We start from the raw sequence: 17,177 nt of genomic DNA, 5'->3' as shown, positions 1-17,177 counted from the left end.
TCCTAGAAACATACAATCTCCCAACACTGAATATGAAAAAATAGAAATTTTGAATAGACTTTTACCAGTAAGGAGATTAAACAATAATCAGAAACCTCCCAACAAATGAAAGTTCAGGATCAGATGGCTTCATTGTCAAATTCTGTCAAACATGCAAATAATATTTAATATTCTTCTCAAATTCTTCCAAAAAACTGGAGAGGAGGGAGCCTTTTCCAACACATTTCACAAAGCTAGCATTATCCTGATAAAAAACCCAGACAGGACACCACACAAAAAGGAAAATTATAGGCTACTACATGGATGAACATAGAAGCTAAAATCCTCAACAAAATATTAGTAAACCAAATTCAATAATATGTTAAAAGAATGATACACCATGATCAAGTGTCACTTATTTTAGGAATGCAAGGACAGTTCAACAGCTGCAAATCTGTGATATATCACATTAACAAAATGTAAGATAAAAATCACGATCATCTCAATACACACAGAAAAAGCATTTGATAAAATTCAGTAGTCATTTATGAGACAAACTCAACAAAATGGGTATAGAGGGAACATACCTAGACTTAATAAAGGCCATATATGACAATCCCAGAACTAGTATCATACTCAACAGCAAAGAACTGAAAGCTTTTCCTCTAAGAACAGGAATAAGACAGTTTTGTCCACTTCTGTCACTTTTATTCAACATAGTACTGGAAATCCTAGCTATAGCAGTTAGACAAGAAAAAGAAAAGGCATCCAAATCAGAAAGAAGTAGAACTATGTTCACTTGCTACTACATATTGAAAACCCTGAAGACGCCACCAAAAACCTGATCAGTTGGAACTGATAAATTTATTCAATAAAGTTGCAGGACACAATATCAATATACAGAAATCCATGGCATTTCTCTATGCTAATAATAAAACATCAGAAAGATGAATTAAGAAAACGATCCCATTTACAACTGCATCACAAAAAATAATATATCCAGGAATGAATTTAACCACAGAGGTGAGAGACTTGTACTCTGAAAACTGTAAGACACCAATGAAATAAATTGAGGATGACACAAATAAATGGAAAGATATTCCATGCTCATGGATTAGAAGAATTACTATTGTTAAAATGTCCATGCTACCCAAAATAATCTACAGATTTAATTCAGTACTAATCAAAATTCCGATGGCATTCTTCACAGAAGTACAACAAGTAATTGTAAAATTTGTATGGAACTGCAAAAGATTCTGAATGGCCAAAATGAGCTTGAGAAAGAACAAAGCTGGAGGTATCGTGCTACCTGACTTCAAACTATAATACAAAGCTATAGTAATCAAAATATGTCATTGGTATGAAAATAGACACACAGATCAGTGAAACAAAATTCAGAGCCCTAAAACAAATCCACACTTATATGGATAATTAAACCACAACACAGGAACCAAGAACATACAATGGAGAAAGGGGTAGTCTCTTCAATAAATAGTGCTGGGAAAGCTGTACAGCTGTATGCAAGGGAATGAAACCAGAACTACTGTCTTACACCGTATACAAAAATTAACTCAAAATGGGTTAAAGACTTGAATATAAGACCTGAAACCATAAAATTCCTAGTGGGAAACTCCTGGGCATCAGTCCTCGTGATGTCTTTTTGGATGTGACTTCAAAGACAAGAGAAACAAAAGCAAAAATAAATAAATAAATAAATAAATAAATAAATAAATAAATAAATAAAGGGACTCTTCGATACTAAAAAGCTTGTGCACAGCAAAGGAAAATCATCATCAAAACAAAAAGGCAACCTATTGAATGTGGGAGATATTTGCAAACCGTATATCCAATAAGGGGTTAATATCCAAAATATATAAAAACTCATGCAGCTCAACAACAACAAAAAACAAATAACCTGATTCAAAAATGGATAGATGATCTGAATAGACATTTATCTAGAGAAGACATACACATGGCCAAAAGGCACATGCGAAGATGCTTAGCATCATAATTATTAAGGAAATGCAAATCAGAACCACAGTGAGGTATCACCTCACACCTGTTACAATAGCTATTATCAAAAAGTCAAGAAATAAGTGTCAGGTGGGATGTGGGGAAAGGGAACCTTTGTACACTGTTGGGATTGTAAAATGGTATACCCACTATGGAAAACATTATGGAGATTCCTCAAGAAATTAATAATAGAATTACCATAAGACCCAGCTATTCTACTTCTGTAAATTTTTTTGAAGAATATGAAAACACTAATTCAAAAAGATGTATTCATCCCTATGTTTGTTGCAGCATTATATATAGTCGCCCAGATATGGAAATAGGCTAGGGGTCCATCAATAGGCAAATATAAAAACGATATATAGTGTTACTGATCTTAGCGCGGAAACTCACAGTTTTTCCCCATTGAGGATGATATTAGTGGTGGGTCTTTCATATATGGCTTTTATGATCTTGAGGTATGGTCCTTCTGTTCCTACTATTTTGAGGGTTTTTACCAAGAAAGGATGCTGTATTTTGTCAAATGCTTTTGCTGCATCTATTTAGAGTATCATGTGGTTCTTGTCCTTTCTTTTTTTGGTGTGATGTATCACATTGATTGTTTTGTGGATATTGAACTAGCCCTGCATCCTGGGTATAAATCTCACCTGGTCGTGGTGAATAATTCTTTTAATGTATTGTTGGATCCAGTTGGCTAGTATCTTGTTGAGTACTTTTGCATCCATGTTCATGAGGGAAATTGGTCCGTAGTTCTCCTTTTTAGTGGGATCTTTGTCTGGTTTTGGAATCAAGGTAATGCCGGCTTCATAGAATGAGTTTGGAAGTTTTCCATCCATATTTATTGGAACAGTTTCGAAAGAATAGGTGTTAACTCTTCTTTAAATGTTTGGTAGAACCCCCTGGAAAGCCATCCTGCCCTGTCCTCTTGTTTATTGGGAGATTTTTGATTATTGATTCAATTTCTTTACTGGTTATGGGTCTGTTCAAATTTTCTATTTATTCTTGTTTCAGTTTTGGTAATTTATATGTTTCTAGAAATTGGTCCATTTCTTCCACATTGCCCAATTTATTGGCATATAATTGCCCATAATATTCTCTTATTATTGTTTATATTTCTGCAGTGTTGGTTGTGATTTCTCCTCTTTCATTCTTGAGTTTATTTATTTGGGTCTACTCTCACCACTGTTGTTCAGCATAGAATTGGAAGTCCTAGCCTCAGCAGTCAGACAACATGAATAAAAGGTACCCAGATCAGCAAGGAGAAAGTCAAATTTTCACTCTTCACAGATGACATGATACTCTATATGGAAAACCCAAAAGATTACACCAAAAAACTGCTAGAATTGATACATGAATTCAGCAAAGTCCCAGGATATAAAATCAATGAACAGAAATCAGTTGCATTTCTATACACCAATAATGAAGCAACAGAAAGAGAAATCGAGGAATCAATTCCGTTTACAATTGCACAAAAAACCATAAAGTACCTAGGAATAAACATAACCAAAGAGGTGAAGAATGTATACACTGAAAACTATAGAAAGCTTATGAAAGAAATTGAAGAAGACACAAAAAAATGGAAAAATGTTCCATGCTCCTGGATTGGAAGAACAAACATTGTTAAAATGTCAATACTACCCAAAGCAGTCTACATATTCAATGCAATCCCTATCAAAGTAACACCAGCATTCTTCGCAGAGCTAGAACAAACAATCCTAAAATTTGTATGGAACCAGAAAAGATCCCACATAGCCAAAGCAATCTTGAAAAAGAATACCGAAGCTGGAGGCATCACAATCCCAGACTTCAAACTGTATTACAAAGCTGTAATTATCAAGACAGTATGGTACTGGCACAAAAACAGACATCAGATCAACGGAACAGAATAGAGAACCCAGAAATGGACCCAGAAATGTATGGCCAACTAATCTTTGACAAAGCAGGAAAGAATGTCCAATGGAATAAAGATGGTGATGGGACAACTGGACAGCGACATGCAGAAAAATGAACCTGCACCACTTTCTTACACTATACACAAAAATAAACTCAAAATGGATTAAAGACCTAAACATAAGACAGGAAGCCATCAGAATCCTCGAGGAGAAAGCAAGCAAAAGCCTCTTTGAACTCAGCCGCATCAACTTCTTAGCACATCTAAAGAGGCAAGGGAAACAAAATAAAAAATGAACTGTTGGGACTTATCAAGATAAAAAGCTTCTGAACAGCAAAGGAAACAATCAACAAAACTAAAAGGCAACCAACAGTATCGGAGAAGATATTTGCAAATGACATATCAGATAAAGGGTCCAAAATTTATAATTAACTTATCAAACTCAACACCCAAAAAACAAATAATCCAGTGAAGAAATGGTCAGTAGATATGAATAGACACTTTTCCAAAGAAGACATCCAGGTGGCTAACAGACACATGAAAAAATGCCAACATCACTCATCATCAGGGAAATAGAAATCAAAACCACAATGAGATACCACCTCACACCAGTCAGAATGGCTAAAATTAACAACTCAGGCAAAAACAGATGTTGGTGAGGATGTGGAAAAAGAGGGTCGCTTTTGCACTGGTGGTGGGAATACAAACTGGTGCAGCCACTCTGGAAAACAGTATGGAGGTTCCTCAAAATATTAAAAATAGAATTACCCTATAACCCAGCAATTGCACTACTAGGTATATATCCAAGGGGTAGAGATGTATTTCGAAGGGGCACATGCACCCCAATGTTTATAGCAGCACTATCAACAATAGCCAAAGTATGGAAAGAGCCCAAATGTCCATCGACAGATGAATGGATAAAGAATAGGTGGTACATATATACAATGGAGTATACTCAGTAATCAAAAAGGATGAAATCTTGCCATTTGCACCAACATGGATGGAACTAGAGGGTATTATGCTAAGTGAGATAAGTCATTCAGAGAAAGACATATCATATGACTTCACTCATATGTCGAATTTAAGATACAAAACAGGTGAACATAATGGAAGGGAAGCAAAAATAATATAAAAACAGAGAGGGGGACAAAACATAAGAGACTCTTAAATACAGAGAACAAACTGAGGGTTGCTAGAGGGGCTGTGGGTGGGGGGATGGGCTAAATGGGTAAGGGGTATTAAGGAAAACACTTGCTAGAATGAGCACTGGGTGTTATACATAGGGGATGAATCACTGGAATCTACTCCTGAAATCATTATTGCACTATATGCTAACTAACTTGGATGTAAATTAAAAATAAATGAATAAATAAATAAGAATATATAGTATATTCAATGGAACATTAGTCATAAAAAGAATGAAATCTTGCCATTTGTGACATTATTGGACTTTGAGAATATTACCCTAAGTGAAATAAGTCATATGGAAAAAGACAAATACTGTGTGATTTCCCTCATATATGGAAACTAAAAAAATAAATGAACAAACCAAAGAAAACAAACTCATAGGTACAGAAAACACAGTAGTGGTTACCAGAATTTAAGAGGGTTAGGGGGTGGGTGAAATGGGTAAAGGGGGTCAGCTGTATGGTGATAGATGGTAATTGGACTTGTGGTGTGATCATGTGGTAGTGTTTGCAGATGTCAAGTTATACACCTGTACACTTGAAACACATATCTATGTATGTGTGTGTGTGTGTGTGTGTGTGTGTGTGTGTATACACACACACATACATATATGCATTTGGCATGTATATACATACATGCATACATATATATAAGAAAATACTCTATGATTCCCTTTATGTGAGCCATCTAAAGCAGTCAAATTCATAGAAACAAAAAGAAAGTAGAATGATTGTTACTATAGGCTCAGGGGGTGGGAAAGAAGGGTTGTTTTGTTTTACTTTTTTTAACGTTTATTTATTTCTGAGAGAGAGAGAGAGAGACAGAGCATAAACGGGGGAGGGTCAGAGAGAGAGGGAGACACAATCTGAAACAGGCTCCAGGCTCTGAGCTTTCAGCACAGAGCCCTATGCGGGGCTCAAACTCATGGACCACGAGATCATGACCTGAGCCGAAGTCGGATGCCAAACCGACTGAGCCACCCAGGTGCCCCCAGCGGGGTTGTTTTTTAATGGGTATAGAGTTTAAGATTTGCTATATGCAATAGTTTTCGAAATCTGTTTTATAGCCATGTGAATATACTTAACACTGCTGAATTTTACACTTAAGTATGGTTATGATGGTAAATTTTTTGCTATGTGATTTTTAGCCACAATAAAGTGCAATGACAAAAATAACTTACTACAAAGCTATAAGAATCAAGAGCGTATTATACTGGCATCCAGTCATACATCCAGATTACAGTAGAATTGAGAATTCATAAGAAAACCCTTATTTTTTTCATGTCTTTAGTTTTAATGTTTCATTTCTTTTTTTTTTCAATATATGAAATTTATTGTCAAATTGGTTTCCATACAACACCCAGTGCTCATCCCAAAAGGTGCCCTCCTCAATACCCATCACCCACCCTCCCCTCCCTCCCACCCCCCATCAACCCTCAGTTTGTTCTCAGTTTTTAAGAGTCTCTTATGCTTTGGCTCTCTCCCACTCTAACCTCTTTTTTTTTTTTTTTTTTCCTTCCCCTCCCCCATGGGTTTCTGTTAAGTTTCTCAGGATCCACGTAAGAGTGAAAACATATGGTATCTGTCTTTCTCTGTATGGCTTATTTCACTTAGCATCACACTCTCCAGTTCCATCCACGTTGCTACAAAGGGCCATATTTCATTCTTTCTCATTGCCATGTAGTACTCCATTGTGTATATAAACCACAATTTCTTTATCCATTCATCAGTTGATGGACATTTAGGCTCTTTCCATAATTTGGCTATTGTTGAGAGTGCTGCTATAAACATTGGGGTACAAGTGCCCCTATGCATCAGTACTCCTATATCCCTTGGGTAAATTCCTAGCAGTGCTATTGCTGGGTCATAGGGTAGGTCTATTTTTAATTTTCTGAGGAACCTCCACACTGCTTTCCAGAGCGGCTGCACCAATTTGCATTCCCACCAACAGTGCAAGAGGGTTCCCGTTTCTCCACATCCTCTCCAGCATCTATAGTCTCCTGATTTCTTCATTTTGGCCACTCTGACTGGCGTGAGGTGATATCTGAGTGTGGTTTGGATTTGTATTTCCCTGATGAGGAGCGACGTTGAGCATCTTTTCATGTGCCTGATGGCCATCCGGATGTCTTCTTTAGAGAAGTGTCTATTCATGTTTTCTGCCCATTTCTTCACTGGGTTATTTGTTTTTCGGGTGTGGAGTTTTGGTGAGCTCTTTATAGATTTTGGATACTAGCCCTTTGTCTGATATGTCATTTGCAAATATCTTTTCCCATTCCGTTGGTTGCCTTTTAGTTTTGTTGGTTGTTTCCTTTTCTATGCAGAAGCTTTTAATCTTCATAAGGTCCCAGTAATTCATTTTTGCTTTTAATTCCCTTGCCTTTGGGGATGTGTCGAGTAAGAGATTGCTACAGCTGAGGTCAGAGAGATCTTTTCCTGCTTTCTCCTCTAGGGTTTTGATGGTTTCCTGTCTCACATTCAGGTCCTTTATCCATTTTGAGTTTATTTTTGTGAATGGTGTGAGAAAGTGGTCTAGTTTCAACCTTCTGCATGTTGCTGTCCAGTTCTCCCAGCACCATTTGTTAAAGAGACTCTTTTTTCCATTGGATGTTGTTTCCTGCTTTGTCAAAGATGAGTTGGCCATACGTTTGTGGGTCTAGTTCTGGGGTTTCTATTCTATTCCATTGGTCTATGTGTCTGTTTTTGTGCCAATACCATGCTGTCTTGATGATTACAGCTTTGTAGTAGAGGCTAAAGTCTGGGATTGTGATGCCTCCTGCTTTGGTCTTCTTCTTCAAAATTACTTTGGCTATTCGAAGAAAACCCTTATTTTTATGGTCAGTTGATTTTCAACAAGGATGCCAAGATCTAAAGGTATAAAAATTTTGGAAAACATAGAGTAAATATTTCTGACCTTGGATTACGTAATAATTTGTTACATTCGACAATAAAAACACAAGTAGTAAAAGAAAAAAAAACTCTGATAAATTGGGTTTCATATAGATCAAAACTTTTTGTGCTTTAGACAACACCATCAAGAAAAGACAACCTACCGAATGGGAGAAAATATTTGCGAAGTATATATCTGATAAGGAGTTTTATATCCAGAATATATAAATAACTCCTACAACTCAACAATAAAGACAAATGACTCAATAACAAAAGGGCAAAGGATTTGAGTAGGGATTTATTCAAAGAATATATACAAATGATCAATATGTGGATGAAAGATGCTGAACATCATTAGTCATTAGGGAATTACAAATCAGAACCACAAGATTGCAATTCATATCTGCTAGAAATGGCTAAAATAAAATGGACAGATAAATGTTGGTAAGGATGTAGAGAAATTGGAACTCACACTTCTAGTGGGGATGTAAACTGGTGTGGCCTGTTTGGAAAAAAAATTCTGATAGTTCTTCAAATGATTAAATGCAGAGTTACCATATGACATAGCAGTCCCACTCCTGAATTAAATACATAGGAGGAATGAAAATATATGTCTATGCAAAAACCTTACACAAATATTTACAGTAACATTGTTGATAATAACCAAAATGTGGAAACAGTCCAAATAGCCATCAGCTTATAAATGGGTACACAAAATTTGGTATATTCATACAATGGAATGTTATTTGCCAATAAAAATAAATATTGATTCATGCTAAAATATGGACATACCTTGAAAACAATATGGTAGATGAAAGAAGCCAGTCAAAAAAAGGCCACACTTTATATGATTCCACTTATGTGAAGTGCTCTTGCATAGGCAAATCCATACAAATAAAAAGATAATTAGTGGTTGCCAGGAGATGAGTATTGGGGATGGGAGGAGAGATATGAGTACTGACTGCTAATGGATATGATTATCTTTTAGGGTGATAAAAGTATTCTGAATTTAGATAATGGTGATGGCTGTACAACTCTATATGTGTATTATGAATCACTGAATTGTATAATTCAAAAGGATGAATATTATGTGAATATCATTTCAGTAAAGCTAGTATTTTAAGAAAGCTTCAGTGAGCTGACACTCCTCCTTCATCATATTAAAAAATTAACTCTCTTTATTTTACTTTTTCTCCTAGTAGTCATAATTGTTTACTTTTCCATAGTTTTTTTTTTTTTTTGGTATGTGTGTGTTAATAGGTTTTTATACTTGGGAGACTTTTATTGATTATTGTTTGATATGTATTTTTAACAAAAACTGTATAAACTGAAATGAAAGTTTCATATCTATTTTGATACCTTTGATGACTATAATACTACAAGTATTTAAATATAAATTGTTCTTCAAGAAATTTTTGTTATTAACAATACAAAATTAATAAAAATGATGTTACAAGTATTTGAATTCACATCATATATTAAAGAACATTTTGGTTTTTAACTAATGATTAAATTATGCCCTCTTTTGGTTTGGTTAAAAGCAAAGAATTGGAAACTGTCTGACTTGGAAAAGACATTATTCATTCATTTTCTCAAATCCTCAGAACATAATCAAAAACACCATGTCAAGTCATATCAACATTACTATTAAATATACTTGTTACTTTTTACCTTGTTCTGATATCTTTGATAAAGACTGGGAAGGTTGAGTTATTGTGTTTTTCAATATAGTGTTGTGAAACTATTTTTTATTAAAGTTTCTGTGCTTTAAATAAGTTTTAATCAAAACTTAGGGCTAGAGATTTAACTTACTTAAATTATGGAAATATCTACCAAATTCACTGGCAAAACCATTTCTCATTGTTAAAACATTCACTCAGTCTTTCATATGCATTCTGACTATGCCCTCTTTGCTAGTGGAAGAGGCAAGGTTTTTAACAAAAGTTATTTAGCACTTTCACTAAAATTAATTAGATAGATGGGTTGGACTATTTGTTTCGTGTCTTAAAGTAGAAGAGCAGTTGTGAGACAGGAAGTGGGAAGTGATTACTTTTAAGATACACAGGTGTATATGTTCCCAGGCATATATGTACTTTTGAAGTTAAAGTGTTGTGTACATAAGCTCTTAAACGTATCCTTGGCTTTGTATTCCTTTTAAAATCTTTATTTCCTGGAATATTTTTCCTCAACTTGAAGGCTAATGTTCTACCCCACTCTTAGTCTTTCATGAAAAATAACCTCGTGGAACATACATTTTATTTGTATGCATATTGTGTACAAGGATATTGATAAGCTGGTACACCTCCTGTTCACTTGGACCACATTTTGGCAAAGACCACACTTTGCCTGTGCCTGTTGTGGATAGATTTCTCTTGGTGTCCAGATTGAACCTCTGAATCCTTCACGACTGGTGGCTCTTACTAGTTGACTAGAGCTGGCATAAGAGACACTTCTCTTTCATACCACCTTTATTAGTTTCCTCACTCTGACATATTTGTATCTTCTCTTTTTTTGTAGTTTAGATTTCCTAATTACATTTTACTTTTTTTCATTTTGTTTATTAATGTGATTTTTTTGTTATTGAGCTTATCCTTCAATCAGTTTGGAAATGTGTTTGGAAATAATTTTCCACGAGTCTCTTGCATTTCTGTACATTTTGTGAACAGAAGCTTTGATTGCCTTTGTTCCGGTCTACTTTTACACATTTTTTTCTATAGTGAGCAGCTTTGGAATATATAATGACTAGAGAGCAATGCATAAGTTTGTTTATAGCCTTGGATGATACGAGTTGGTTCGTTCCTTTAGAGCAAAAGTGATAGGCTTATTGCCCATTACAGTTATTCAGATTCCCACATCTCAGTGCTCCTTTCCTGTATCACAACCCACCACGTGTGCATATCAACTGTCCCCGCTCAGGTTCTCTGAGAATTGGGACTCTGGAAACTGGAGCAAGAAAATGCTGTCATTTTGGTTACTCCTGTTGCTGTAATAAATGCCTGTGCCTCTGACTCAGGACACTTATTACTTCGTCTGGTAATGTGAGATAGTGATAGACTAGTTTGTTAGAGTGAAAGTGGCTAAAATCTCAGATCCTTCACAGTTCTTGACAATATGTAGGAAATACAAATAAGCAAATAAATAGCTACCAGAGTTCAGCTCAGAAATGTCATTTTATCCATGTTTTTCATTAAAAACTAACATATATATCATATGTATAAATGTAGCATAAATTTCTCGGATTTTTTCTTAGGTTAAAGTAAAGGTTTGGCATAATTCTGCTATTTATATTTAATGACTGTTTTGAAAGCATAATAAGCCATCTGTTTCTCATATGCATATAAGTTTGTATTATACGTATGTATGGATATATACACATATATGAGGGGTGTGTATTCATGGTTTGAAAAACCAAATCAGTCTTGCTTTGCTTAATCATATTTTTAAGAATTCCATGTGTGTCATGATGATGTATTATTTGCCTCTATTCCAGAATATTGGAAAGAAGATGACCTGCCAAGAGTTCATTGCAAACCTCCAAGGGGTAAATGAAGGTGGTGATTTCTCCAAGGATCTATTGAAAGTAAGTATTGAAATATTGGTTTTTAAAATATGCTTATATGTATCTTTCTGCTTGTTTTTAAATATAAAATAGATAGGCTAAGGACCACTTAAGTATTTGGTTTTTGCTTTTGGTTTTGGTGATATTTCTGTTGGGCCTCATCTTTGATGTGTCAGACTGCAAGTACCCTTTAATGAATTAATGCTAAAAGTTCACATTGTAATCAATAATACTGAGATAATAAGTAGATTTGGAATAATTGGTGATTCATAGTGGGAAGTTTTTGATTCATTTGCAAGTGTACTGTCAGAACTTGAGAAAGATCACAAAGGTATATTCACTATGGAAAAGAAAAAAAAACATTTACATGGTATAATGGAAGCAGTTCTGACTGTATTCAGTCCCTAGTTACAGAGCCACTTAGGTTGTCTATGGAAATGTAAGTAATTGCAGAATACCTGAATTATTTCTACTTGGCTTTATTATTGGTAACAATCAGCATGCTTTTCCCTATCAGATTTTCAAGGAGACAACAAAATCAGCTTTGGAATTCATAACATTCTATAGCAGTATAGATGAGATATGCATTTGATTAAATACAAAATAGTGATTGATAATAGATGTGAATATTTTAGAAGTTCAGGATAAGATGTGTATGTTCACAGGTTTCTATTTGATTCTAGCGTTCTTTTCTAGAACTTTGTACATATGTAGGCTTTGAATTTGCTAAGGAAACACATGTGAATCATGGTATGATCTTTCTCTCTCAAAAATAAACAATAAAAACAAAGAAATGAGAATTGACAGGAAAAATTTTCACAGTGAACCTTTTAGATTTTATTCGTAGGCTTATGGTAACATGCATGACTGTGGATGAATTATTGGGCAGATTTAGAGCATGTGTGATGGAGCTATCTGAAACCAAATGTAGTTAACATACAGTCCAGTGGCTGCCGTTCACCTTGGATAAACATATGTTCTTTGATTTACTTTGCCAAGAATTTGCTGGATGACTTGTTATAGTTGGGACTATATTGAGATCCTATTTATAAACCTCAGGGGAGAAAACATGTATTATACTCTTTTTTATTTACTGTAGGAAGATGACAGTGAAATAACACCGAAAATGACGGTGGCATTTAGCATGGAAATTGCCAGGTAAAATACTGATTCCCTTTGATAGCAAACCTCAGCCACTCACCCTCCTAAGATGAGGGTTTTCCCTTTCAGTAAGAATCTGGATTTTACTGCAGATTTCAATCAAGAAAAGGTTTTCTTCAAACCATTTTTGTTTCATTTCTCTTTTTGATGTGGCTCTCCTTTTTTCCTTCCCTGCCCTCCTTCTTCTTCCCCCTCCTCCTTTCCCTCCCTTACTGCCTCTGTTTCAATTTATATATGTCTTTTCCTTTCTCTTTTGTTTTTCTTTTTGTCTCTCTTCTTTCTTCTCTCTCGTCTCGCTCTCTCAGACTCTCTCCCTCACTGTCTTTGTCAGTGGCTATCTCATGATTCTCTTGAGAGATAAATTAGTAGGTGGAATTCAAGTTAATATTTGAACTTTTGTGGAAAGTGATTATACACATGCCATACAGACAGATAACATACCTATATACAGATAAACAGAAAACACTTGGTATCATCTTACAAGGTTTTGAGTAACCTAACTCCCTTACACCCTCTCTCCAACTTAAAAATTACAGGCATATACAACATTCAGTTTAATTTATTAGGTAACATGAATAGAGTTAAATGGATTGAACTGAGGTTTTCATTGATACATAGTGATATTATTACTTTTAGATTTCTTTGGATCAAAAGTAGCATTTGTTATTTATTTTTATTTATTAATTTAGAGGGAGAGTGAGAAATAGTGTGAGCATGGAAGGGGGCAGAGAGAGGGAGAGAAAGAATCCCAAGCAGGCTCCTTGCTGTCAGCACAGATCCTGATGCAGGGCTTGGTCTCACAAACCTGAGCCAAAATCAAGAGTTGTATGCTTTAACCTACTGAACCACCCAGGCACCCCAGGATCGAGAGTAACAATTTAATTTATGTCTCTTCAGATTTCTTTGGACCAGTAGTAACATTCCAACTATGGTTAGATAGTAGGGAATATTTATTGAAGGCCTACTATGCGTTCAGTGGGGGTTGTGGATTTGGAGAACTAGCTAGAACTAAATGGACTCCTGTCCTCACAAACTACTGAGAAAGATGGATGGTTCTTTTTCCCTTAAATGAATAGTTATTCCATATTAAAATTAAAATATAAACTGTGCTTGTTCTCGACAGAAAGTTATCAAAGAAGATAAACTGATAAACCTTAATGTATTTATTTTTAAAAATTTTTAACATTTATTCATTTTAGAGAGACAGAGCGCCAGCAGGGGTGGGGCAGAAAGGGAGAGGGAGACACAGAATCTGAAGCAGGTTCCAGGTTCTGAGCTGTCAGCAGAGAGCCTGACCAAGGCTCGAACTCACAAGCCGTGAGATCATGACTTGAGCTGAAGTCAGATGTTTAGCCGACTGAGCCACCCAGACACCACCGCCTTGAATGTATTTAAATGTATGAAAAATGAGAAATTTATTTCAAGGCTTTAATTCAGAGACTTAAATTAATATTTTGCTTTAATTTTGCCTTGGACTACGTTAAAGGCATAGATGATACATTGAGCTCTTTTTCACAGTTTACAATTCCACAGCAGTTTCCTTTTTCACTCAAATGACCTAAACAGATAAATGAATGCTTTGTGCAAATAAGAATGTTTCCCTTGCAAGTTGCTTTGAGTATAAATTCTAGATACCTATAGTATAAAGTAGAATAATTTGGATACCAAAAGACAACCAGTGATAAAATATTTAATTTCTTTGAAGTTGAAGTCTGGCTGGGAGGATGTGATATTTGAGATAGGCCTTTGAAATATAGGTACAATTATACTAGTAGACTTATTTTGGTTTTTAGTTAGATTATCATTCTGTTTCACCTTCCACCCCCTTTCTCACCCATATAAACATTAATGTTCTCTGTGGTAAGTACCTCTCCTTATTATTTCACCAAATCAAGACAACACTTCATTTAACAAAATCTGCCAAGCCATCTGTCATGTTTCACGGCTGCCCATCCCAACACTTGGATGTGGTTTGTGCTTAAGCATCCTTAGGACGATGTAGAAAAGAAGGGAAAATGGATATTCTGCTTTTAGTTCTGGCAGAATAAGGCATTCCTAAGATTTTATAATAAGTAATAAAACCTTTAAGTACATGAATAGAGAGGGATGAGAATGTAGAATGTGGGCCAGCTCTGGATTGGAGGCTGAACTTTCTGAGAGACATTATCACGTGGTGACTATGATTATGGACTTGGGAGCTATACTGACTGGGTTCTAATCCCAGCTCCTGCTGAGGGATTATAAGTAAATTCACTGAAACTTAGTCCCTTGATTTCCTCTTCTGTGAAATGGGAGATTTTATTAGTACCCATCTCATCAGTTGTTTTAATAATTGAATGAGTTACTATATAAAGCCTTTAGAGTCCTAACATGTAATAAATGCTATATATGATAGCTATTATATATTTTTATTTAAAATATTATTTTATTTTTTACCAGCTTGAAGTAGACTTGGAAGGGCCTACATCCCTTTCTTCCAGGGTTTGGATCTAAGGTGTTTTTACAACTACTAGGGCTAATTAAGATTAGCTTTAATGCACAAGACCTCTATTGCCCATCCTTTTTTAGCCTAGGCATACACATTCTTTTGCTGTTTCAAAGGGACTGTCTGTGAACTTGACTTTGAGCATTTGCTCCTTTTGTGGTAAGATAATTTTAACTGTCATTTATGGCTTCCTTTCTTTCCAAAGACTTGTTGGTTCCACTTTTGCACTGTTGGTGGGATTGCAGACTGGTGTAGCCACTCTGGAGAACAGAGTATGGAGGTTACTCAAAAACTTAAAAAACAGAACTACCCTACAATCCAGCAATTGTACTACTAGGTATTTACCCAAAGGTTACAAAAATACTGATTCAAAGGGGCACATGCACTCTGATGTTTATAGCAGCATTATCAGTAATAGCCAAACTATGGAGAGAGCCCAAATGTCCATTGCTTGATGAATGAATAAAGAAAATATGGTATATATATATATACAATGGACTATCACTCAGCCATCAAAAAGAAAAAATGAAATCTTGCCATTTGCAATGATGTGGATGGAGCTAGAGAGTATTATGCTAAGCAAAATAAGTCAGTCAGAAAAAGACAAATACCATATGATTTCACTCATATGAGGAATTTAAGAAACAAAACAGATGAACGTATGGGAAGGGGGGAAAAAAGAAAAAAAAAGTGAGAGGGAAACAAACCAGACTTTTAAGGATAGAGAACAAACTGAGCGTTGATATAGGGTGTTGGGGGGGGAGGGCCTAAATGGGTGATAGACTTTAAGGAGGGGACTTGTTGTGATGAGCACTAAGTGTTATATGTAACTGATGAATCATGAATTCTGCTCCTGAAACCAATGTTGCACTGTATGTTAACTACCTAGAATTTAAATAAAAAATTAAAAAAAAAAAAGACTTGTTGGTTCTGAAGAATCAAAATTTTCCACAAGAAACATTTGTTCCATAAAGTCTGTGTTAACATTGTGGAGACACTTGAAAATGAACTTTGGTTAATCCTGTATTTTCCTTGCCTTTTTACCTTGTTAACAACAGGTTATTTCTCCTCGACTTTATCTCTCTTGCCACGCTTTTATATCTTATATTTGGCTTGGGTCTTTGAAGCTACAAGGGTGGTGGTCCCATACCTTCTTACTTAGGACTGTTTGGAGAAAACATAAGAGAGCAGGTGGGCATCTAGCAACCTTTCTTTTTTCCCGCAGAGTTTTAGACACTTCAAATAATTCCCATCTCCATTAATATCCCAGGATTATTTGGGGATCTTTAAAGAGAACAAGAACTAATTTGCTTCCTCAAAGGTTCTTCCAGATTCCAGGACCAGTTTAAGTTTGGTCTTAAACTGTTCTGTAAGTTTTATTTCATCTGAGTTTCCTGTGAATCTCTATTCTTGGCTATAACAGAAAAGCCACATTTTTATCTTCAATCTATTCTGCTTTCCATTTCTAATCCTGTGATAATCCTTCATTTCTCATTATATATGGGGGAAACACAAGAACTTTGGGTGATAGCCACAAGTTATTTAAATATTTAGAAGGAAAGTAGCCATTTCAAAATACATTTACATGAAAGTGGGGACGAAGTAAAAAGAAATGAGGCAGAAGAAGGAGCCAGTGAAAAGCGTCATAGTGGAAGGTCAGTTATTGGGTGCATGATTGCATTTTGGGTAGATCCAGACTGAAGATTTCCACAATGAAACATGAAACCCTAGTTGTTTTCTGTCTCAGCTTTCTTATTGCCACGTACCATTTGATACTCAGATAAAGTTCTTTATATTTTTATCATTGTCGTAGTTAAGTCTTTAATTTTCTTTTTTTCTTGAGCAGCAAATGAATTCAGTAGGTGCCAATGGGAATTAGGGGAAAAAAATAGCTAGGGGCACCTGGGTGGCTCAGTCGATGAAGCATCCAATTCTTGATTTCGGTTCAGGTTATGATCTCACAGCTTGTGTGAGATTGAACCCTGCGTCTGATAGTGCGGAGCCTGCTTAGGATTC

The 17,177-nt window shown here is 35.5% G+C and overlaps 1 protein-coding gene across 20 annotated transcripts in view; it reads left to right on the top strand.

Moving 5' to 3' along the window:
* PSD3 (pleckstrin and Sec7 domain containing 3) overlaps nt 1-17,177 on the top strand; it is an 800,398-nt gene that overhangs the window by 453,041 nt on the left and 330,180 nt on the right. For 19 of the 20 annotated variants that reach the window (XR_008421602.1, XM_053900975.1, XM_053900974.1 and 16 more), the window contains one exon: nt 11,447-11,536. Coding sequence is in view for 19 of the 20 variants with exons in the window: in XM_053900975.1 (XP_053756950.1) it covers nt 11,447-11,536 (90 nt within the window). In the remaining variant the exon portion in view is untranslated. Of the gene's footprint in view, nt 1-11,446; nt 11,537-12,614; nt 12,674-17,177 lie in introns of all 20 variants that reach the window. The other variant, XM_053900984.1, reaches the window with a different exon arrangement.

Source organism: Panthera pardus, unplaced genomic scaffold (genome assembly GCF_024362965.1).
Source record: "Panthera pardus isolate Hobbes unplaced genomic scaffold, ASM2436296v1 HiC_scaffold_13, whole genome shotgun sequence".
NCBI classification, from domain to species: Eukaryota; Metazoa; Chordata; class Mammalia; order Carnivora; family Felidae; genus Panthera; species Panthera pardus.
Note: the sequence above shows the minus strand (reverse complement) of the source record. Positions and strands in the feature narration are given on the sequence as shown.